The sequence below is a fragment of the Ylistrum balloti genome, unplaced genomic scaffold (genome assembly GCF_031769215.1).
Source record: "Ylistrum balloti isolate Yb309-2 unplaced genomic scaffold, AGI_CSIRO_Ybal_v1 Utg370700, whole genome shotgun sequence".
Taxonomy (NCBI): Eukaryota; Metazoa; Mollusca; class Bivalvia; order Pectinida; family Pectinidae; genus Ylistrum; species Ylistrum balloti.
In genome coordinates this window covers 434457-459215 of record NW_026782420.1, presented here as the reverse complement: position 1 = coordinate 459215, position 24759 = coordinate 434457, and the positions used below count along the sequence as shown (strand labels likewise).

Sequence of the window (24759 nt, the reverse complement as noted above, 5' to 3'; positions counted from 1 at the left end):
CATTTGAGGACATGACATTAATTACTTGGATTGCCCAAGGTTACATGGCGGGTGTCGTCGGTGGAGCAGAAGACGCTTCCGTAACAACCAGTACTATTATCCTTGTACTGTTAAGGAGTCTCCGTGTAAATCTTTCTTTTATTCATATTTTCTCCTAGTTTTATGGAATTTGAGTTTGGATTATGATGATACTGTCATGTTGGTATTTTCATGGTGTTTCCAGTATAGGGACGTTTGATCGAAATCCATCCAGGAATAAAAAGTGATTTTGACAACTTCGCTGAGACAAGATTGCAAAGAATGGACAGTTTGATCAATATATCCCAACGAATGAAGCCACTAGACTTCAGACAAGGAAACTGTTGAATCGTAATCGTTAAGAATATGAAGTGTGATGAAAAATCCCTAAAGACAAGAAGCCGCAAGAGCGTGCGAACGTACAGCCCTGCCCATATCTGCTCGTCGCCAGGAGATACTTACTCCTAATTACAATTTTACCGGAATTAAGTTTAAGTGGAACATCGTCGAGGTTCTGATATATTCTAATGGTAAAGTAAGATTTGCCGTATCCAGAGTGTTGGTAGTTGGCAATGAGTAAGGACCCCAATGGAAATAAGCGTTTCAACGCTTTTTTGGGAAATCCTTGGATATATGTACTTTTGTCTTTATTTTTAAATATCACTAGCTAATACATTAAAGATGTAGCAAGCAACTTATTCATGATTATGTATAACATGTTATATGTGTCATATTATCATATGTTTTGTATACAAATCTGTACATCTTTATCCTGAATAAATTTATTATTATCATTATCAATGAGTTTTTTGGAAAGAGTCCAAACGCGTTGTCGTTCTTACATTGAAACTGACAATTTGCCTCAAATATCTATCACTTACACATCACTTACCAAGATAATAAGCAAAGACCCCTGAATGAAGGTCATACATAAAAGCACTAGACTGTCGTATGTTGAAGAAATATCATTATAGAATTATTTCATCCTTTTTATACCAAACAAATAGATGATCAATATCTTTATCAATATGGTATACAATTTATACTTACAAGCAAGGTATATTGACAGGCAGTGTATGTTTCATAATCAAGACTTTTTACCACTTTCAGTTGGCCGGTCATGTTATCAACGTGAAAGTCCTGCCAACACTCTACAGTTAGATCAAATGAAATACACATCTGAAGACGATACTTAGGCACAAATGACTGACAATATTCATATTGATATCTTTTAATGGTTTGTTTCTTTTTCTTCCCTATCTTTTTTACAATGTCTTACCAATACAATTTAAAATATTTCGAGTCATTATTTGTTTAGATTATTAAATGATATAAAGGAAAAGAATATCTGTCAATGCTTTGCTTCCATATAGCAAAGGTAATGGTTAAACATATAGGACAAATGATTTTGCGTTATGAGATATCACCTACTGTCCCGCTTTTAATTTATCTGGTGCTCAACGCACTTGGCTGATTTCGTTTGAAATCAATTGATCAGTTCTGTGATTTAAATACATTGGGTAGTAGAATATAACCACGTTCACTGTTGTCAGTCATTACCTGTAGAAGGAAGAATAACTCGGCTTTTTATACGAAAAAGAGAAAAATAATGACACTATGAACAGCTTGTAAAATTGGTAGGTTTTACTTGAGATGTAAATATTGTTGGTTTTGTTACGATACCAGCGATAAAGATCTTCTTACCTGAACTCGAGCTATTGCGAAGGGAAAAAAAATTTCGTTCATTGACACCCACATCTTCGTCCGTCACAGATACTGTTATAATTACATAGCCTATTGCCAAATCCTCCCTCGCGACCAGCCTGTACTTGTCTCTCGGAAATACTGGAGGGTGGTCGTTTTTGTCCGTTAAAGTCACGTTTACCTACAATAAAAGTGATTTACTCAAGGTATACATTTCAACCCTATGTCGTATAGAACACTTATTTGATAACATATAACGTTGGTTATCTAGGAATAATAACACGTCATATCAATATACAAAAACAGAAAACAATCGAGGAATTGTGTCACACAGCTTTTCTCCAATAATGAGCAGACCCTTTACCGCCTGATATATAGAAGTGACGATTTTTATATTATTATTTTTACCTAACTAGACTTAGTTAATTTTCAATTCAGAAAAGACACAAGCTTTGTCTTTTCTAAATTGAAAATTAAATAACGAGAGTCAGATAAACATGATAAACAATCGTCATATGTTGGGCAACTTGTTTATGTACCGAGTGTAACGTGACAAAAGTGGTGATATTGGCGTGGTTGACGGGAGTTCATTATCAGAATGCACTGATACTTCGCATATTTTTGGGTCCGGAAATCTACTGTATAAAAAAGTCACGAATGTGCCATGCAGTGTTTTGTTTACATTTTATCAGTTTATCAATTTATTGACATGAGACAAGTGTTCCAAAACGGAATTTCATAATTTTGTGTTTGGGATGTAAATTTGTAATAAAATAATGTTAAACTATTAAAAAGTGTTATAATTATATTATATATATATATAGATATTATCAGCTGATGATCGGAGATCATCTTTATGTTTGTCATTAACAGGCGACAAAAAAAAGTAGTTATATTGTAAAGTAGTCCGATGTTCAAAAGTTAACCAATCAGAATAGTTGGGGGTCAGAGACGACCAATTGGAGGCTTTGAAAGTAATTACACACCGCGGAATTGAAACAAAAACAATTACATACTGCTAAGAAGTTAATCACATGTCCAATCAGTTTTGACTCAGATGTAGTGATAGGATAATTACAGATATTCTTAGATTCTGTTTCAATTAAGTTGCATTTTAATTTAAAGCTACAAAAATGATATTAATAACAAGAACTGTTCACATTTTAAAACTGCCTATATTATCCCTATACAATCCATCTGTCTGTTCTATCCTGACATTTTACTTGTCAAATAAATTGAGCTTTAATTATTATAACCTATAATTTCTGCAAAACATCGTTTTCCCAAACGAGTATTTACGAATATGTCTCCAAACCTGTCATCTATCTCCATAGGTAGGGTGTTTCGCACTAATTATACAGGTCACTTCGCATGAGAACAGAGGTCATCTACAAAGGTTTCGCCAAACCCTTCTGCTCTAATACACAAATGCCGGTTTAAATAAAGAGTGGACCAGGATCCTAAACGGTCATCTGACAATCGACAGACGGATGAACATACCACAAATCTGATGAATTATAATATTGAACATTCCTAGAGAGTATCAGAAACTTATAAATGGTATTTGTTGTTAATGGAAAAATTTGGACCAAACCGGAAAAAAAGGAACAATCTCTGGATCACTTCATGCATATTTGATATCGTTGTCACTCCCTATTAATGTTTCAGGACAAATCTGGTTGAAATATTCAAGCATTAAGGAATTAATACATTGCGAAGCAAAACATAAAACTGAAATTTTAGAGCCCCATCCGAATTGTCTATGGTATGATTCCCCACCACCAATGATGTTTCACATTATCTTTAGTTGAAATCCGCCCAGGCGTAAAACAAGAGTAGTGCTTTAAAGGGAAAGTTTTCAGACGGCGGACATATGCATTGCATAGTTCATACCAGTGTTAAATCTCCTGTTTCCGCACCATCAGCTCGTACACGGACGAAGACGACGTACTCGTCATCTATCTCCCGATCTAAAGCTTTCCTAGTAGTTATATTTCCAGATGTGCTATCAATTGCGAATAAGTCTGACGAGTCTGGAATGTCATATCTCGCTTGAAGGCCCTTTGGATTGTCCAAGTTTAGACTCACATCGCCTACCATTGTGCCTGAACTTTCTTCTTCTAACACAGTAAACTTGTGTTGTTGTATCCTAAATTTGAGGTCGATATCCGTGTCCACTGTGACTTGTATTGTGATGGTGGAGGAGACACTACGCGGTGGCACTCCTCTATCTGTCACCACAACCGTTGTGGTATACGTGCCAGGAAGAGGTACGTTAACTTTCTGTACCGTCTTGATGATACCATTGTCATCAATGGTAACCAAATCTGTCAAAGTCAACGAAAACGTCACTTCACCATTCCGACCAGAGTCTCTATCGTCAACATCCACGACCATAAGCGGTCTACTGATTGCAAAATCCTTTCTAAAAACACAAAATCAAACAAAAAAATTGATTACCATTTTGAACTTTTGAACGCATGAAATTACTGGTAATATCAGCACAATTGTGTTTTTTTTAAAGTCGAAACGAAGAGAAAAAAAACAGTAACGGCGTAAAGAAAGCAAACTATTAGGTATGTAAAGGTTAGAGAGGCAAATCAACTTGTTTACGAAAGAATTCTGAGTACGTTGCGGGAATAACTCTTTAATTCACAACATCCATGTGTTTCTGTCACTTTTAAGAACACCCCCGTCCTGTCTTTAAAATGAGCATAACCAATAAAACAAATTTAATTTCAATATCATCTATTTGTCTTTACCACCAAAACCGTAGTTTACATGTCTGTAAATGTCATGTCTGGCGCGTGGAATCAGTACCGCGGTACTTTTGCGGTAATTTTTAAAGTGGATATGCAATTGCATGTCTTCTATTTTTCAGTTTGTGAATTAATTTTGTATAAACTAAAAACTCCAAGCAATATATGTATGAAAATATAAATATCGTATCTAAAAAAGACATCGTGTATCTATTTTTGTTTACTTGCTGTCGTTGACAAAATTGTCTTCCCTTTTCTAGGATAAACAGACAAAATTCAAATTCTTGATCAAAGATATCAAAAGGGTGTAGGTTTGTGGATTTCCTATAGCAGAGTGGGTGATATTAGGACTGTAGTAGATAACTTTCTGTTGTATACAGGCTGTAGGAGGGTGGGTGATATAAGGACTGTAGTAGACAACTTACTGTTGTATACAGGCTGTAGGAGGGTGGGTTATATAAGGACTGTAGTAGACAACTTACTGTTGTATACAGGCTGTAGGAGGGTGGGTGATATAAGGACTGTAGTAGACAACTTACTGTTGTATACAGGCTGTAGGAGGGTGGGTTATATAAGGACTGTAGTAGACAACTTACTGTTATATACAGGCTGTAGGAGGTTGGGTGATATTAGGACTGTAGCAGACAACTTACTGTTGTATACAGGCTGTAGGAGGGTGGGTGATATAAGGACTGTAGTAGACAACTTAATGTTGTATACAGGCTGTAGGAGGGTGGGTGATATTCCGACTGTAGCAGACAACTTAATGTTGTATACAGGCTGTAGGAGGGTGGGTGATATAAGGACTGTAGTAGACAACTTACTGTTGTATACAGGCTGTAGGAGGGTGGGTGATATAAGGACTGTAGTAGACAACTTACTGTTATATACAGGCTGTAGGAGGGTGGGTGATATAAGGACTGTAGTAGACAACTTACTGTTGTATACAGGCTGTAGGAGGGTGGGTTATATAAGGACTGTAGTAGACAACTTACTGTTATATACAGGCTGTAGGAGGTTGGGTGATATTAGGACTGTAGCAGACAACTTACTGTTGTATACAGGCTGTAGGAGGGTGGGTGATATAAGGACTGTAGCAGACAACTTACTGTTGTATACAGGCTGTAGGAGGGTGGGTGATATAAGGACTGTAGTAGACAACTTAATGTTGTATACAGGCTGTAGGAGGGTGGGTGATATTCCGACTGTAGCAGACAACTTGATGTTGTATACAGGCTGTAGGAGGGTGGGTGATATAAGGACTGTAGTAGACAACTAACTGTTGTATACAGGCTGTAGGAGGGTGGGTGATATAAGGACTGTAGTAGACAACTTACTGTTATATACAGGCTGTAGGAGGGTGGGTGATATAAGGACTGTAGTAGACAACTTACTGTTGTATACAGGCTGTAGGAGGGTGGGTTATATAAGGACTGTAGTAGACAACTTACTGTTATATACAGGCTGTAGGAGGTTGGGTGATATTAGGACTGTAGCAGACAACTTACTGTTGTATACAGGCTGTAGGAGGGTGGGTGATATAAGGACTGTAGTAGACAACTTACTGTTGTATACAGGCTGTAGGAGGGTGGGTGATATTCCGACTGTAGCAGACAACTTAATGTTGTATACAGGCTGTAGGAGGGTGGGTGATATAAGGACTGTAGTAGACAACTTACTGTTGTATACAGGCTGTAGGAGGGTGGGTTATATAAGGACTGTAGTAGACAAATTACTGTTGTATACAGGCTGTAGGAGGGTGGGTGATATTAGTACTGTAGTAGACAACTTACTGTTGTATACAGGCTGTAGGAGGGTGGGTGATATAAGGACTGTAGTAGACAACTTACTGTTGTATACAGGCTGTAGGAGGGTGGGTGATATTCCGACTGTAGTAGACAACTTTGTATACAGGCTGTAGGAGGGTGGGTGATATAAGGACTGTAGTAGACAAGTTACTGTTGTATACAGGCTGTAGGAGGGTGGATGATATTCCGACTGTAGTAGACAACTTACTGTTATATACAGGCTGTAGGAGGGTGGGTGATATTAGGACTGTAGTAGACAACTTACTGTTGTAGACTGACTGTTTCAGGATGGGTGATATTAGGACTGTTGTCATTGATATCTTCAAGGTTGATGATGACGGTGGCGTCAGTCTGTCGAGGACTAAGTCCCGTGTCTCTCACGGTAACCGCCAGGCTGTACCTTTGTGTTACCTCAAAGTCCAATCTTTCCTTGCATCTGACTTCACCACTGTTCGGGTCAACAGTAAATCTTGTGCTGTAAAGTGACAAAACGTTAAAAAACGTGAAATGTTCACCACATGGAAAAAGGCCCAGATTAGGAGAAATACATCTGAATATTTACAAAGTCTAGACTACGGTGTTGGTTAATTGTGAGATTTTTAAATGACTCATGATATTAACTGTACATTTTTTTATAAACAGTTTACACTTGTATTGCAATACCTATTATTTTTTACATCAAATATAACAGACATATACAGGGCAATCTCTTTTCGTCGACAAATTCTATCGAATACTAACACTTTTTGTATATTTCTATCATTAACATGTTATCCCGGGAAAATTCTCATCTGTTGTATCGTTTGATTAACTTACTCCGACGTGTTGTATCGTTTGAGTCACTTACTCCGACGTGTTGTATCGTTTGAGTCACTTACTCCGACGTGTTGTATCGTTTGAGTCACTTACTCCGACGTGTTGTATCGTTTCATACACTTACTCCGACGTGTTGTATCGTTTGAGTCACTTACTCCGACGTGTTTATCGTTTGAGTCACTTACTCCGACGTGTTGTATCGTTTGAGTCACTTACTCCGACGTGTTGTATCGTTTGAGTCACTTACTCCGACGTGTTGTATCGTTTGATACACTTACTCCGACGTGTTGTATCGTTTGAGTCACTTACTCTGACGTGCTGTATCGTTTGAGTCACTTACTCCGACGTGTTGTATCGTTTGAGTCACTTACTCCGACGTGTTTATCGTTTGAGTCACTTACTCCGACGTGTTTATCGTTTGAATCACTTACTCTGACTTGCTGTATCGTTTGATACACTTACTCTGACTTGCTGTATCGTTTGATACACTTACTCTGACGTGCTGTGTCGTTTGAGTCACTTACTCTGACTTGCTGTATCGTTTCATACACTGACTCTGACGTGTTGTATCGTTTGAGTCACTTACTCCGACGTGTTGTATCGTTTGAGTCACTTACTCTGACGTGTTGTATCGTTTGAGTCACTTACTCTGACTTGCTGTATCGTTTGATACACTTACTCTGACTTGCTGTATCGTTTGATACACTTACTCTGACGTGTTGTATCGTTTGAGTCACTTACTCTGACTTGCTGTATCGTTTCATACACTGACTCTGACGTGTTGTATCGTTTGAGTCACTTACTCCGACGTGTTGTATCGTTTGAGTTACTTACTCTGACGTGCTGTATCGTTTGAGTCACTTACTCCGACGTGTTGTATCGATTGAGTCATTTACTATGACTTGCTGTATCGTTTGATACACTTACTCTGACTTGCTGTATCGTTTGAGTCACTTACTCTGACGTGCTGTATCGATTGAGTCACTTACTCTGACGTGTTGTATCGTTTGAGTTACTTACTCTGACGTGCTGTATCGTTTGAGTCACTTACTCTGACGTGTTGTATCGTTTGATACACTTACTCTGACGACTTGCTGTATCGTTTGATACACTTACTCTGACTTGCTGTATCGATTGAGTCATTTACTCTGACGTGTTGTATCGTTTGATACACTTACTCCGACGTGCTGTATCGTTTGATACACTTACTCCGACTTGCTGTATCGTTTGATACACTTACTCTGACTTGCTGTATCGTTTGAGTCACTTACTCTGACGTGTTGTATCGTTTGAGTCACTTACTCTGACGTGTTGTATCGTTTGAGTCACTTACTCTGACGTGTTGTATCGTTTGATACACTTACTCTGACTTGCTGTATCGTTTGATACACTTACTCTGACTTGCTGTATCGTTTGATACACTTACCCTGACTTGCTGTATCGTTTGATACACTTACCCTGACGTGTTGTATTGTTTGAGTCACTTACCCTGACGTGTTGTATCGTTTGAGTCACTTACTCTGACGTGTTGTATCGTTTGATACACTTACTCTGACGTGCTGTATCGTTTGATACACTTACCCTGACGTGTTGTATTGTTTGAGTCAATTACTCTGACGTGCGGTATCGTTTGAGTCACTAACCCTGACGTGTTTTATCGTTTGATACACTTACTCTGACTTGCTGTATCGTTTGAGTCACTTACCCTGACGTGTTGTATTGTTTGAGTCACTTACTCCGACGTGTTTATCGTTTGAGTCACTTACTCTGACGTGTTGTATCGTTTGATACACTTACTCCGACAAGTTGTATCGTTTGAGTTACTTACTCTGACTTGCTGTATCGTTTGATACACTTACTCCGACGTGTTTATCGTTTGAGTTACTTACTCCGACTTGTTGTATCGTTTGAGTCACTTACTCTGACGTGTTGTATCGTTTGAGTCACTTACTCTGACGTGTTGTATCGTTTGATACACTTACTCCGACGTGTTGTATCGTTTGATACACTTACTCTGACGTGTTGTATCGTTTGAGTCACTTACTCTGACGTGTTGTATCGTTTGATACACTTACTCCGACGTGCTGTATCGTTTGATACACTTACTCTGACGTGTTGTATCGTTTGAGTCACTTACTCTGACGTGTTGTATCGTTTGAGTTACTTACTCTGACGTGTTGTATCGTTTGAGTCACTTACTCTGACGTGCTGTATCGTTTGATACACTTACTCTGACGTGTTGTATCGTTTGATACACTTACTCTGACGTGTTGTATCGTTTGAGTCACTTACTCTGACGTGTTGTATCGTTTGAGTTACTTACTCTGACGTGTTGTATCGGAGAATATCACTGGAATCCCTGTCAGTAGCACTTATTTGTCCTATACCATTAGTGCACGAGACCTCTTCTTTTATCGTTATCACAAGGGAAGTGTCCAAGAACACCGGATCATTGTCGTTAACGTCAAGGACGTCAACTACGACTGTAGTTGAGGAGCTTCGTGGGGGGTCCCCACCATCAATTACCGTAACGATGAGGGTGTAGGACGATTTTTCTTCCCTGTCCAGTGCATTAATAACGGATATTACACTCGTATTGTAGCCTATAACAATATTATCGCCACCCCCATTCAGGAAGTAAGAAAGATCACCATTGCTGCCGGTATCGGCATCAGTAGCAGAAGTCGTAATCAGCTTTGGAGCAGTTTTTCCTTCAGAGATATCCACCCTAAAAATAGGAAATAAGGTTCAATACGAAATAAGTTCCGTTTCATTTATCTATTTAACGTATATATGTATTTGCGAAGCTTTGTATTCTATTAAATTTGATATTTCAATACAAATTAATTTGTTATTATAAAGACAAATGAATTGAACTGTTTCATATCGATGCTCTATGACACGTCAGTGAAGCTTTTTGCATAAAGAGTTGAAACCTAGGCAGCTAATCCTTGGAATAGGAATCAGAACTGATAGAAATCGATGTCGAAATGTAGACGTGATGGAAGTGCACTGATAATTCCAGCACTTTTAAAATTTTCAATATTGGATGATTTCTTAAGCGTTAATTCTGAACCGTGTCCCTATTCAAAGTAACAAAAACGCTACAGAAACCCGCTCCTTTTGAAAAATGGCATAGTTCATGATATACCTGATGTTCTATTATGAAATAGATTAAATTTTCGAGATGATGTACCTCTACATTTGGGTTTTGACTATCAATTCGACCTTCTTAGATTTTTCTCAGTCACCTTCTTAGGTATTAAGAGTTTGAGCCTTAGCATCAAGAATGAGTCCAAGAGTGATGGAACAGCCGGAGGACGCAGTACCTCGGTGTTAGGCTATAATGTTGATTGACAGATGACATCACTTCTTTAATTATTTTTTTTCCAAGGGAGATTATAAGATACAGTCACTGATGTCTATAGAAAGTAAGACATCGCCTAATGTTAATGATGAAGGGTTGCCAACCTTGTCAGTTCCTTTGTATTGTCAATGAGTAGTCATTACCAACAAGTACAGTTACATGTGATATCTACGATTACCTGTATGTGGGGGAGGGGAAGGCAGGGTCATTATCATTTAGGTCAGTGACGGTCACGGTCACGGTGGTCGTGCTGGTAAACAAGCCATCGTCAGCTGTCACCACTACAGCGTAAGAGCTGGTAGTCTCTCTATCAAGAATTTGCCGAGTTGAAATCACACCGGATTGTGAGATGCTGAAGAAGGTGCTCCTTTGGGTGATTCTGTAGGTAAAATTACCTATGTCCTTATCGGTGGCCTTTATTGGAAAGTCGAGCTAAAAAAATAGCACAACACCATTAGGAATACGAGAATAATCTATTGATATAAGAATTTATACCATTCTGTGGTTGGTATAATATTATTCGTACATTATGTTAAAGGTTTAGTAACTTTTCTGATCGTCGAAAAAAGGATTGGTTTCCTGGAACGTCTGAAGAATTCGTGTCAAATTCGTTAACTAACTTTAAAATATAATTTGATCGAAGATTAAGTTACCAGAAAAAGCAAAGATTTTTCATATTTCTAGCACAAAACTATTGTTACAGCATATCCTTTTTATGGCACTTGAATCATTTAAACTGTTGTATGTATTTTGATTTGATACTACAAGACATTGTCTGAATCTGCAGGTCGTCATTTCATTAACACTTAAGAGAATGTCATGTGAAATATGGTAGACTCATCACTGAATAAAGTAGGAAAAAATCCAATTTTGATGATTAATGATGATCACCTTTACTAAGCTATTACTCGTTGCATTTTCCTCCACTTCTCCATTGTAGCTAGGCCTTCCAAACACGGGGGGATTGTCGTTAACATCCGTTACTGTTATATTTAGGTCTCCCAACACCTGGCAAACATAAAAAAAATACTGCATTGTTATGATATCTCGAGTAAAATATTCACCATAATTGTAGATACAAACTGAATGCGTTCGTTTTACTTACATGTTGAAATACCATGAAGGGCAATCATAGTCGTGTATGAAATCCACTACAGAATGAAGTTGATTTTCGTTGGCTGAAGTCAATTGGATTCATCGAAGATCAACTCTATGTATTTATAACGATATATGTTCACTATCTAGTTAAAACATTGAAGTTTATGTGAAATTTTAATAGTGCTTACAACAAGAGCACACGAAGCGCTTTTCTCTTCAATAGCGGTCACAGAAAACTTGAAGGTGTCTTGTATTTCTCGATCGAGCGTCCGACTCACAGACACTCTCCCCTGTAAATAACGCAAACATAAAGTGTTAAACATAACAAGTTTCTTGTTTATCTAACTAAAATGGTTGTATCTCTGAATAATAGTTACCTTAATTTCATTCTAACTGCATTTTTTCTGAAAAATTCAAACAATTAAGTGGAAGTCATACTGGCTTGCATAAAAAACAAAGCCAGGGCACAAACATGGAAGAATGATTCCTTCATTGCAATGTTTACATTATCCTGAAATAAGAAATGTATAGCTGACGAGTATGTTGTGGTAGAGGAAAATACATTCATAATCATCAGATTCTTTAAAATGTTTTAGTAAACAGTAGGAGCAGTATCATAACTTTTATCCGACCCTGAATTGTTTCCATGAACGATGTTTTTCCTCCCTTTTCAGGCCAGAAATAGTAACACAATTAAAAAATGATATTAGAAGATTTACTTACTGTGTCAAAATTGATTGTAAAAAACTCCGTTGAAACAGTACGGCTTGCAAATTCGTAATTCGTGTACCCCGTCCTGAAAACGGACCTTACGACAGCATTTAAAGACGCATCCTCCGAGATGTCAGCGTTAAACTGGAGTCCGAGGTTACGTTCCGGGGTCTTCCGCAGATACACTGTAACATTCGCCGTGTCTGTATGAATACTGATCTCATCTCGTACCAGCACCCCGAAGGTCACATAAAGTTCACCACTTTTCTCCGTACCGTTGACAAACGGAATGCTGCTCGTGCTTTGTTGTGTTTTAACTATGCCATCATGTTGTCCTATTGTGAAATATGCAGACGGTTGATCCAGGAGGTAGGTTAGCTGTATAAGTATATATCACACTCTCGTTTAATAATCAATACAACAGCATAAAATTTCATTTCAGTTTTTAGATATTCTGTATTCATATAATATTGTGCTCTGTGTTCAAGTCACAGTTGTAGAAGACGACAAAAGACTGGTATTATGCTAACGGCAAGCTGTGATAAGCAGGTCACATTGTTGTTGTGGTGTTATCTTGTCAAGACAAGTATCTCGGAAATAAATCTATATAATTGTTTATATATACCCCTGGTTGTAGATGATAACTTAAATCACACTAACAGGGGGACCCTTTTTTATCGAGACGGATGCCTTTGGTTAACTAGTAATCCTGAACCTGGCGTGGCTTGTCCGTACCTGCAAAACTGGCGGCGTCGCACTAATTCTTGACTAGCAAGTACTACCCAATTGTTTTGATACTCATACCTATAATATGTAGCAAATTCTCCTGCAGTTTATTTTCTGGTGAGCCGACCGCATATCGCTATTAAGCGCCATCGATGAAATACACCAAAGAAATAAAGTGATATCCCATTAAGATATGAAGTAATTTAGTTTTAAAATGTACTGATTCAGAAACGCCCTTTAATTTCAAAACCATAATGTCTGTAGAAGTACATATCTATAAAGCAAAGAGCTAATATGTCGCATCACAACGTAATACTTCAAAATTTTTAAGCATTTCTCAAACGGTAGACTTTCGAGCATTTTGTAAGAAGGTTGGGATTTGTGATTTGGGCATTGAGGTTTACAGATCAGACAAATCGCCCACAATCATAGTGATTTCAAATATAACCTAGACAATACAATTCTTTGATTCGTTTGAAAGAAAGACATTAAATTCTCAAATACGAAGACTGTTACAGCTGTTTAATTAGAAATAATTAATTGGATTTTAACCAGCAACACCATTCCTTCTACTATTTTGGGCAACTGTCTCTGATGATCCTGGTTTATTATTTTAAAACTGTAACGTTTTACAAACACTGAATAAAGTATTTGGTCTATGAAGATTTTAATTTAAATATCAGTGTATCGGCGCATGCTACATAATTCGTTTTAAGAATAAGCTTTATGTTAAGAGTCTAAGAATGAAGTACAGGTTTCCGTTGTGTAGGGAAAAAAACCTTATATGCATAGTAGTAGCAACTTAAAAGTGTCGACCACTAAAAATTTAAGATGGCGTTATATAAAAGATTTTTCCGGGGCATGAAGAATTAGAAATACTTAATTTAAATCAGTTTTCCAAATTTGCAAAATGAAGAAAAAAAAAAGCCAAAAAATCTCTCTTTTTTATTTTATTTTTCGCGACGAATCACGACCTAACAAGCCACACTTTGATTTGATAGGAATACTGATACATGCATTTGTTTTAAAAGTTTTATCCTCGCTTCGTCAAACAAACTGGTCTTTAGCTTCATATAAAACCCAGCATTTACTTATTCTCTTCAAACTTACATAAATCTCTAATAACACGTCTTTCAAAACAACAGCATTTAACTTCCGTATGCTTTGTTCTGCAAGTCAATTTCATGAACTTTAACATTTGACATCATTAGCAAAGTGAAATTTTGACACCCCGTGCCTCCTTTTCGAATGGAACTCTCCTGTTTCATGGTAATATAGCAAGATTGTGAAATTTGTCTGTGTATTAGAGGATTCGGCTAACAGATCACTGTGGATAACTACACAGTTTATGTCATCAAATACTTTTCCCAGATTAATGTATATCGCACATACCTGTGTTCCGGCGTCAACGTCCTTGGCTCTGACCGATCCACACACGACACTTGACAATGGCGTGGGGAATATCGTGAATTCATACTTGTCTGTACGCTGCTCCCTATCTTTGACGAAATATGGACTGTTATCATTAGCTGGCTGGACCTCTATCTCCACGGTGACGGGAACGGTCATCACGTCACTGTCTACAGTGATTCGAACATTTATAACAAACGTGAAACTTCTTTGTCCATTGTCATAGTCAAGCAGTACTGCATTCTGCACTTTTAACACGGAGCCATCGAATGCGAAAATGTTGCTATTGATATTAGAGGTTGCACTGAACGTCAATGTAGATTGGTGTAAACGGTTGAAGGATGCCACCACGGCGTTGTTTGGTACAACCTCGGACAGTTTCTTCATCACATTTGTCTTCAGCAAGACAGTGGTTAGGATTGTACTTGTGGTAGACGTGCCATCGTGACGTTGGATGTCAGTGGTGAAAAATGTTGCTACTTCTGTATCATTAGCTGAGAATAGAATGAAGAAGAATATATTGTGTCTCAACTATTCAGGAAAAAGTCAAAATGTAACAAATAAGTGTATACAGATTTTCGGGAGATGGTATCTCCAAACTTTATTGATTATAAAGATAATTGTTTTATAAAATATTAATATCATTTTTAAAGAAAATTGTACAGGAAAGTGCCCTAGCAAGCATTCCATTGACTGCCAAACCATATTAACAATAAACATGTAAGAAAATGAAAAGTATAAAGAGCATCCTGTAATCGCCGGATTCGGGATTAATAAGAGACGTCATCTATGGTAAGTTGTGTGACGGTTACAGACAAATGTCTTCTATGGTAAGTTATGTGACGGTTACAGACAAATGTCTTCTATGGTAAGTTGTGTGACGGTTACAGACAAATGTCGAGTGGTTAGTTGTGTGACGGTTACAGAAAAATGTCGAGTGGTTAGTTGTGTGACGGTTACAGAAAAATGTCGAGTGGTTAGTTGTGTGACGGTTACAGACAAATGTCGAGTGGTTAGTTATGTGACGGTTACAGACAAATGTCTTCTATGGTAAGTTGTGTGACGGTTACAGACAAATGTCGAGTGGTTAGTTGTGTGACGGTTACAGAAAAATGTCGAGTGGTTAGTTGTGTGACGGTTACAGACAAATGTCGTCTATGGTAAGTTGTGTGACGGTAACAGACAAATGTCTTCTATGGTAAGTTGTGTGACGGTTACAGACAAATGTCGAGTGGTAAGTTGTGTGACAGTTACAGACAAATGTCGAGTGGTTAGTTGTGTGACGGTTACAGACAAATGTCGTTTCTGGTTAGTTGTGTGACGGTTACAGACAAATGTCGTCTATGGTAAGTTGTGTGACGGTTACAGACAAATGTCTTCTATGGTAAGTTGTGTGACGGTTACAGACAAATGTCGTCTCTGGTTAGTTGTGTGACGGTTACAGAAAAATGTCGTCTCTGGTTAGTTGTGTGACGGTTACAGACAGATGTCGTCTCTGGTTAATTGTGTGACGGTTACAGACAGATGTCGTCTCTGGTTAGTTATGTGACGGTTACAGACAAATGTCGAGTGGTTAGTTGTGTGACGGTTACAGACAAATGTCGTCTCTGGTTAGTTGTGTGACGGTTACAGACAAATGTCGTCTCTGGTAAGTTGTGTGACGGTTACAGACAAATGTCGTCTCTGGTTAGTTGTGTGACGGTTACAGACAAATGTCGAGTGGTTAGTTGTGTGACGGTTACAGACAAATGTCGAGTGGTTAGTTGTGTGACGGTTACAGACAAATGTCGTTTCTGGTTAGTTGTGTGACGGTTACAGGCAAATATCGTCTCTGGTAAGTTATGTGACGGTTACAGACAAATGTCGAGTGGTTAGTTGTGTGACGGTTACAGACAAATGTCGAGTGGTTAGTTGTGTGACGGTTACAGACAAATGTCGTCTCTGGTTAGTTGTGTGACGGTTACAGGCAAATGTCGTCTCTGGTAAGTTATGTGACGGTTACAGACAAATGTCGAGTGGTTAGTTGTGTGACGGTTACAGACAAATGTCGAGTGGTTAGTTGTGTGACGGTTACAGACAAATGTCGTCTCTGGTTAGTTGTGTGACGGTTACAGGCAAATGTCGTCTCTGGTTAGTTGTGTGACGGTTACAGAAAAATGTCGTCTCTGGTTAGTTATGTGACGGTTACAGACAAATGTCGAGTGGTTAGTTGTGTGACGGTTACAGAAAAATGTCGAGTGGTTAGTTGTGTGACGGTTACAGACAAATGTCGTCTATGGTAAGTTGTGTGACGGTAACAGACAAATGTCTTCTATGGTAAGTTGTGTGACGGTTACAGACAAATGTCGAGTGGTAAGTTGTGTGACAGTTACAGACAAATGTCGAGTGGTTAGTTGTGTGACGGTTACAGACAAATGTCGTTTCTGGTTAGTTGTGTGACGGTTACAGACAAATGTCGTCTATGGTAAGTTGTGTGACGGTTACAGACAAATGTCTTCTATGGTAAGTTGTGTGACGGTTACAGACAAATGTCGTCTCTGGTTAGTTGTGTGACGGTTACAGACAAATGTCGTCTCTGGTTAGTTGTGTGACGGTTACAGACAGATGTCGTCTCTGGTTAATTGTGTGACGGTTACAGACAGATGTCGTCTCTGGTTAGTTATGTGACGGTTACAGACAAATGTCGAGTGGTTAGTTGTGTGACGGTTACAGACAAATGTCGTCTCTGGTTAGTTGTGTGACGGTTACAGACAAATGTCGTCTCTGGTAAGTTGTGTGACGGTTACAGACAAATGTCGTCTCTGGTTAGTTGTGTGACGGTTACAGACAAATGTCGAGTGGTTAGTTGTGTGACGGTTACAGACAAATGTCGAGTGGTTAGTTGTGTGACGGTTACAGACAAATGTCGTTTCTGGTTAGTTGTGTGACGGTTACAGGCAAATATCGTCTCTGGTAAGTTATGTGACGGTTACAGACAAATGTCGAGTGGTTAGTTGTGTGACGGTTACAGACAAATGTCGAGTGGTTAGTTGTGTGACGGTTACAGACAAATGTCGTCTCTGGTTAGTTGTGTGACGGTTACAGGCAAATGTCGTCTCTGGTAAGTTATGTGACGGTTACAGACAAATGTCGAGTGGTTAGTTGTGTGACGGTTACAGACAAATGTCGAGTGGTTAGTTGTGTGACGGTTACAGACAAATGTCGTCTCTGGTTAGTTGTGTGACGGTTACAGGCAAATGTCGTCTCTGGTTAGTTGTGTGACGGTTACAGAAAAATGTCGTCTCTGGTTAGTTATGTGACGGTTACAGACAAATGTCGAGTGGTTAGTTGTGTGACGGTTACAGACAAATGTCGTCTCTTGTTAGTTGTGTGACGGTTACAGACAAATGTCGTCTCTGGTTAGTTGTGTGACGGTTACAGGCAAATGTCGTCTCTGGTAAGTTATGTGACGGTTACAGACAAATGTCTTCTATGGTAAATTGTGTGACGGTTACAGAAAAATGTCGTCTCTGGTTAGTTGTGTGACGGTTACAGACAGATGTCGTCTCTGGTTAGTTGTGTGACGGTTACAGAAAAATGTCGTCTCTGGTAAGTTATGTGACGGTTACAGACAAATGTCGTCTCTGGTTAGTTGTGTGACGGTTACAGACAAATGTCGTCTCTGGTTAGTTGTGTGACGGTTACAGACAAATGTCGTCTCTGGTAAGTTATGTGACGGTTACAGACAAATGTCGTCTCTGGTTAGTTATGTGACGGTTACAGACAAATGTCGTCTATGGTAAGTTGTGTGACGGTTACAGACAAATGTCTTCTATAGTAAGTTGTGTGACGGTTACAGACAAATGTCTTCTATGGTAAGTTGTGTGACGGTTACAGACAAATTTCGTTTATGGTTAGTTGTGTGACTACATGAAAAAGATGCCGTCTTTTTGTGTGACGATTACAAACAAGAGTCGGCGCCTACAGTTAGTTGTATGACGGATACATACAAGAGATGCTGTCTTTTTTTATATTTACAGACAGAAGTTGTCGTTCTTGGTTAACTTGTGACGTTAATGACTTACATGTTAAACCATCTACGCTCAGCTGTTTTGCGGTGAAGACTGATCCATCAGATGTTATCCTCAGGAAGTTGGAGTTGGAGAGAGAAAGTTTCCCGCCGGGCGCTACTGACGTAACAAGATGATCAGAGAACGTCATATCCGGTAAAACAACAGTGTTCCCTTCTGTCCTCTGAATAGTTACCGTTAGAAAGATGGCGTCCATGATGACATTAATGCCAGTTTCAAACTTTGCCTTCACCATCAGCTTTCTAACACTGGTGTCGCCAGGAAGAACTGATGTAGTTCGAATTGTCAAGGTCCTACATGAACTAACCACAGCCTCGAATAGATCAGCGTCTCCAAACATGGTTATTTCTGGGTTTGTAGTACAAATGTCCAGTATTTTTGAAAAATTGGTCCTCAATACTAGGCGGCAAAAACAAAATATCACATAAGCGGGATATTTTATAATGCTGCTGGTATAAAATTTACAATAGAAGTCATCGACAAAATATATGACATGGGCAGTGGAGTTTATAGTGATGCTGGTATAGAATTTACAATATTTACAAAAATCGACATGGATGAGTGGGTAGTGGTATGGTGATGCTTGGATTTGAATTACAGTCTAAACAAACGAGTTTGTATTTAGTGTAGCAGCAGAGTTACACTGATGACGAAAGACATGCCTGTACAACGTATAGTAAAATACCTGTTTGACGTTTAAAAGTAAAACCAAAATAATAACAGGAGGCCCACGAGCTTAATCTGCTACAAAAGTTTTCAGCAGGGAGAAGGGTTATTTTTTCTACTTTGAATGAAATCTTACTAAGAAGCTGTTTTCCATGATGTAGATGGTAGCTTTGGTGAGAAGTAGGGAACTGTAACAAGTGATACCTATTGTTTTACAGTAAAGTGTGAGCTAAATCCAACTGGTGAAACTTTGAAATAGGTGTTTCATAGGAAAACCATGATTGCGCAATTATGTTTCAAAATGGCTTCCCTGACTGCCGTATCCAAGTTTTGACATGGTCGAAAAATAGCAACACTTCGTTGACTATCTTTTCTTAACATTACAACCAATTTTTTTAGCTCAACGGCACCAGTGGCACTGAAGAAGTTTAAAATATATTTTTCAAGATGTCGACCATCTTGGACTTCAGACATAAATAACAACAGTTGGTCAGGACCATCTCTAGGTCGTTTCATGCAAGTTTGAGCTAAATCCCACTGTATAGATTTTCCTATATGATTCGTAGAAGTTTACCTGTGTGATAAGTAGAAGTGAGTTTACCTGTATGATAAGTAGAAGTGGGTTTACCTGTATGATAAGTAGAAGTGAGTTTACCTGTATGATAAGGAAGTGAGTTTACCTGTATGATGAGTAGAAGTGAGTTTACCTGTATGATAAGTAGAAGTGGATTTATCTTTATAATAAGTAGAAGTGAGTTTACCTGTATGATAAGTAGAAGTGGATTTATCTTTATGATAAGTAGAAGTGAGTTTACCTGTATGATAAGTAGAAGTGGATTTATCTTTATGATAAGTAGAAGTGAGTTTACCTGTATGATAAGTAGAAGTGGATTTATCTTTATGATAAGTAGAAGTGAGTTTACCTATAGATGTAAAAGTGAGTTTACCTATATGATAAGGAAGTGAGTTTATCTGTGTGATAAGTAGAAGTGAGTTTACCTATAGATGTAAAAATGAGTTTACCTGTATGATAAGGAAGTAAGTTTATCTTTGTGATAAGTAGAAGTGGGTTTACCTATAAATGTAAAAGTGAGTTTACCTGTATGTTAAGGAAGTGAGTTTACCTGTATGATAAGTAGAAGTGAGTTTACCTGTATAAGTAGAAGTGGGTTTACATGTGTGATAAGTAGAAGTGAGTTTACCCGTGGATGTAAAAGTGAGTTTACCTGTATGATAAGTAGAAGTGAGTTTACCTATGGATGTAAAAGTGAGTTTACCTGTATAAGTAGAAGTGGGTTTACCTGTATGATAAGTAGAAGTGGGTTTCCCTATGGATGTAAAAGGGAGTTTACGTGTATGATAAGTAGAAGTGAGTTTACCTGTATAAATAGAAGTGGGTTTACCTGTATGATAAGTAGAAGTGAGTTTACCTATGGATGTTAAAGTGAGTTTACCTGTATGATAAGTGTAAGTGAGTTTACCTGTGGATGTAAAAGTGAGTATACCTGTAGGATAAGAAGAAGTGAGTTTACCTGTATGATAAGTAGAAGTGTGTTAACCTGTATGATAAGTAGAAGTGAGTTTACCTGTATGATAAGTAGAAATGAGTCTACCTGTATGATAAGTAGAAGTGAGTTTACCTGTATGATGAGTAGAAGTGAGTTTACCTGTATGATAAGTAGAAGTGAGTTTACCTGTATGATAAGTAGAAGTGGGTTTACCTATGGATGTAAAAGTGAGTTTACCTGTATGATAAGTAGAAGTGAGTTTTCCTGTATGATAAGTAGAAGTGTGTTAACCTGTATGATAAGTAGAAGTGAGTTTACCTGTATGATAAGTAGAAGTGGGTTTACCTATGGATGTAAAAGTGAGTTTACCTGTATGATAAGTAGAAGTGAGTTTACCTGTATGATAAGTAGAAGTGTGTTAATCTGTATGATAAGTAGAAGTGAGTTTACCTGTATGATAAGTAGAAGTGAGTTTACCTGTATGATAAGTAGAAGTGGGTTTACCTATGGATGTAAAAGTGAGTTTACCTGTATGATAAGTAGAAGTGAGTTTTCCTGTATGATAAGTAGAAGTGTGTTAACCTGTATGATAAGTAGAAGTGAGTTTACCTGTATGATAAGTAGAAGTGGGTTTACCTATGGATGTAAAAGTGAGTTTACCTGTATGATAAGTAGAAGTGAGTTTACCTGTATGATAAGTAGAAGTGTGTTAATCTGTATGATAAGTAGAAGTGAGTTTACCTGTATGATAAGTAGAAGTGGATTTATCTTTATGATAAGTAGAAGTGAGTTTACCTGTATGATAAGTAGAAGTGGATTTATCTTTATGATAAGTAGAAGTGAGTTTACCTGTATGATAAGTAGAAGTGGATTTATCTTTATGATAAGTAGAAGTGAGTTTACCTATAGATGTAAAAGTGAGTTTACCTATATGATAAGGAAGTGAGTTTATCTGTGTGATAAGTAGAAGTGAGTTTACCTATAGATGTAAAAATGAGTTTACCTGTATGATAAGGAAGTAAGTTTATCTTTGTGATAAGTAGAAGTGGGTTTACCTATAAATGTAAAAGTGAGTTTACCTGTATGTTAAGGAAGTGAGTTTACCTGTATGATAAGTAGAAGTGAGTTTACCTGTATAAGAAGAAGTGGGTTTACATGTGTGATAAGTAGAAGTGAGTTTACCCGTGGATGTAAAAGTGAGTTTACCTGTATGATAAGTAGAAGTGAGTTTACCTATGGATGTAAAAGTGAGTTTACCTGTATAAGTAGAAGTGGGTTTACCTGTATGATAAGTAGAAGTGGGTTTCCCTATGGATGTAAAAGGGAGTTTACGTGTATGATAAGTAGAAGTGAGTTTACCTGTATAAATAGAAGTGGGTTTACCTGTATGATAAGTAGAAGTGAGTTTACCTGTATAAGAAGAAGTGGGTTTACATGTGTGATAAGTAGAAGTGAGTTTACCCGTGGATGTAAAAGTGAGTTTACCTGTATGATAAGTAGAAGTGAGTTTACCTATGGATGTAAAAGTGAGTTTACCTGTATAAGTAGAAGTGGGTTTACCTGTATGATAAGTAGAAGTGGGTTTCCCTATGGATGTAAAAGGGAGTTTACGTGTATGATAAGTAGAAGTGAGTTTACCTGTATGATAAGTAGAAGTGGGTTTACCTGTATGATAAGTAGAAGTGAGTTTACCTATGGATGTTAAAGTGAGTTTACCTGTATGATAAGTGTAAGTGAGTTTACCTGTGGATGTAAAAGTGAGTATACCTGTAGGATAAGAAGAAGTGAGTTTACCTGTATGATAAGTAGAAGTGTGTTAACCTGTATGATAAGTAGAAGTGAGTTTACCTGTATGATAAGTAAAAATGAGTCTACCTGTATGATAAGTAGAAGTGAGTTTACCTGTATGATGAGTAGAAGTGAGTTTACCTGTATGATAAGTAGAAGTGAGTTTACCTGTATGATAAGTAGAAGTGGGTTTACCTGTGGATGTAAAAGTGAGTTTACCTGTATGATAAGTAGAAGTGAGTTTTCCTGTATGATAAGTAGAAGTGTGTTAACCTGTATGATAAGTAGAAGTGAGTTTACCTGTATGATAAGTAGAAGTGGGTTTACCTATGGATGTAAAAGTGAGTTTACCTGTATGATAAGTAGAAGTGAGTTTACCTGTATGATAAGTAGAAGTGTGTTAACCTGTATGATAAGTAGAAGTGAGTTTACCTGTATGATAAGTAGAAGTGTGTTAACCTGTATGATAAGTAGAAGTGAGTTTACCTGTATGATAAGTAGAAGTGGGTTTACCTATGGATGTAAAAGTGAGTTTACCTGTATGATAAGTAGAAGTGAGTTTACCTGTATGATAAGTAGAAGTGTGTTAACCTGTATGATAAGTAGAAGTGAGTTTACCTGTATGATAAGTAGAAGTGAGTTTACTTGTATGATAAGTAGAAGTGGGTTTACCTATGGTTGTATAAGTGAGTTTACCGGTATGATAAGTAGAAATGAGCTTACCTGTAGATGTAAAAGCGAGTTTACCTGCATCAGATGTAAAAGTAAGTTTACCTGTATGAAATGTAAAAGCTGGTTTACCTGTATATTTAGAAGTGAGGTTACCTGTATGACCTTTAGAAGCATTAGAAGGTATCACAGAGTACATCTCATTATCATTGAAGATTCCTCCCGGCACTGAAACAGAATGTTCCAAGATTATAGGCCTTGTATATTACCAGTACTGAGTATATTCATTATTCCAGGTTGATCAATTTTACGTCTAACATTTCAGCTGATAAATGAGATCATGTTAACATTAACCATTGTAAAACCATCCGAAACATTTCGTAACTGATAAAAAGATTATACCTGTAAAAGTTTTTTTTTTTTATTTTGTGGTCATGCTATACTGTGAACCCTCACCGTATTATAACAAATATATTAAAATAAAAGATGACTATTGAAAAAAAAAACGATTTTCATCCACACAGCATACATTTAGTACAAGTTTGTCCCTTCTCGACATATCCAGGGATACACCTGCAAGTCCAATCATTAGTCTGGCCAGGCATACAGGCACTGTTGGCAACACTGCAACCCCCACTTCTTCCCTGTTCACCACAATCACTGTAAAGGGACAACCAAGGTCTGTCAGGGGCTTGTGTTGATGGTGTCGGACAAACTGTGCTTGGTACTGTCGTGCGAACTGTAGTTGACGTTGTTGTGGAATCTGTTGTCGTGTTAGCTGAAAAAAAACCAATACATTTCACTACTGAAGAATGAAAGGACACATACTGCACCGGGTGTGCACTCGGAGCACCGTATCGCCACCGCAACCGTTGATTACCTGTTAAATTAATGTGAAAGAAAGTATATTAAGTTATCCTGTTTATATCACAAAGATGGTGTGAAATACTGAATTTCTTAATAAACATATAACACAAAACAACATTGAGGACAACACAACAAAAACATAAACTCCTCTCACACATTCCTCTAGAAACAATGCCTAATACTTTACCTTTCCGCTGCTGAAAACTGAATATTAAAAAGAAGCGTTCGTTTCACATTTCAATGAAATCCACAACTTACCTCATATACCTTAAATAAAAGATACTAGTGCTGTTTTTAAGCTGCGCACGTGTACTTAGACTTAGTCCGGTCGCTCTTGGTGTTCGTCCGCTATCAGGAATTCATCAGGTGTTCGTCCGCTATCAGGAATTCATCAGGTGTTCGTCCGCTATCAGGAATTCATCAGGTGTTCGTCCGCTATCAGGAATTCATCAGGTGTTCGTCCTTCGTCGGGAATTCATCAGGTGTTCGTCATGTGTCAGGATTCATCAGGTGTTCGTCCTTCGTCGGGAATTCATCAGGTGTTCGTCATGTGTCAGGATTCATCAGGTGTTCGTCTTCTGTCGAGAGTGCGTCCCTCCAGTAAGACAAAGTATGAATAATCACCAAACCTTAATGACGGCGGAAAAAAGAAACAAGAGACCAAATATAGCCTTTTAATTTGACATCTGAGCAAATGCTACATAACACTGGCAATAAAGAGAGATAAATGGGAGACCGTCAACACAAACTGAACACAACTTCTCTTTTAACATT

General features: G+C 37.9%; 1 protein-coding gene across 1 annotated transcript in view; it reads right to left on the bottom strand.

Moving 5' to 3' along the window:
• LOC132557582 (protocadherin Fat 4-like) overlaps positions 1-23733 on the bottom strand; it is a 35307-nt gene extending 11574 nt beyond the window's left edge. Inside the window, exons 1-13 of the mRNA XM_060222086.1 lie at positions 23648-23733; positions 23275-23346; positions 18482-18886; positions 14400-14911; positions 12294-12659; positions 11759-11860; positions 11364-11480; positions 10651-10904; positions 9429-9833; positions 6555-6764; positions 3616-4147; positions 1723-1903; positions 1069-1169 (exon numbers count right to left, since the gene is read on the bottom strand). Coding sequence (XP_060078069.1) covers positions 1069-1169; positions 1723-1903; positions 3616-4147; positions 6555-6764; positions 9429-9833; positions 10651-10904; positions 11364-11480; positions 11759-11860; positions 12294-12659; positions 14400-14911; positions 18482-18886; positions 23275-23346; positions 23648-23723 — 3333 coding nt within the window. The 5' untranslated portion in view covers positions 23724-23733. The remainder of the gene's footprint in view (positions 1-1068; positions 1170-1722; positions 1904-3615; positions 4148-6554; positions 6765-9428; positions 9834-10650; positions 10905-11363; positions 11481-11758; positions 11861-12293; positions 12660-14399; positions 14912-18481; positions 18887-23274; positions 23347-23647) is intronic.
• Positions 23734-24759: the final 1026 nt, after the last annotated feature.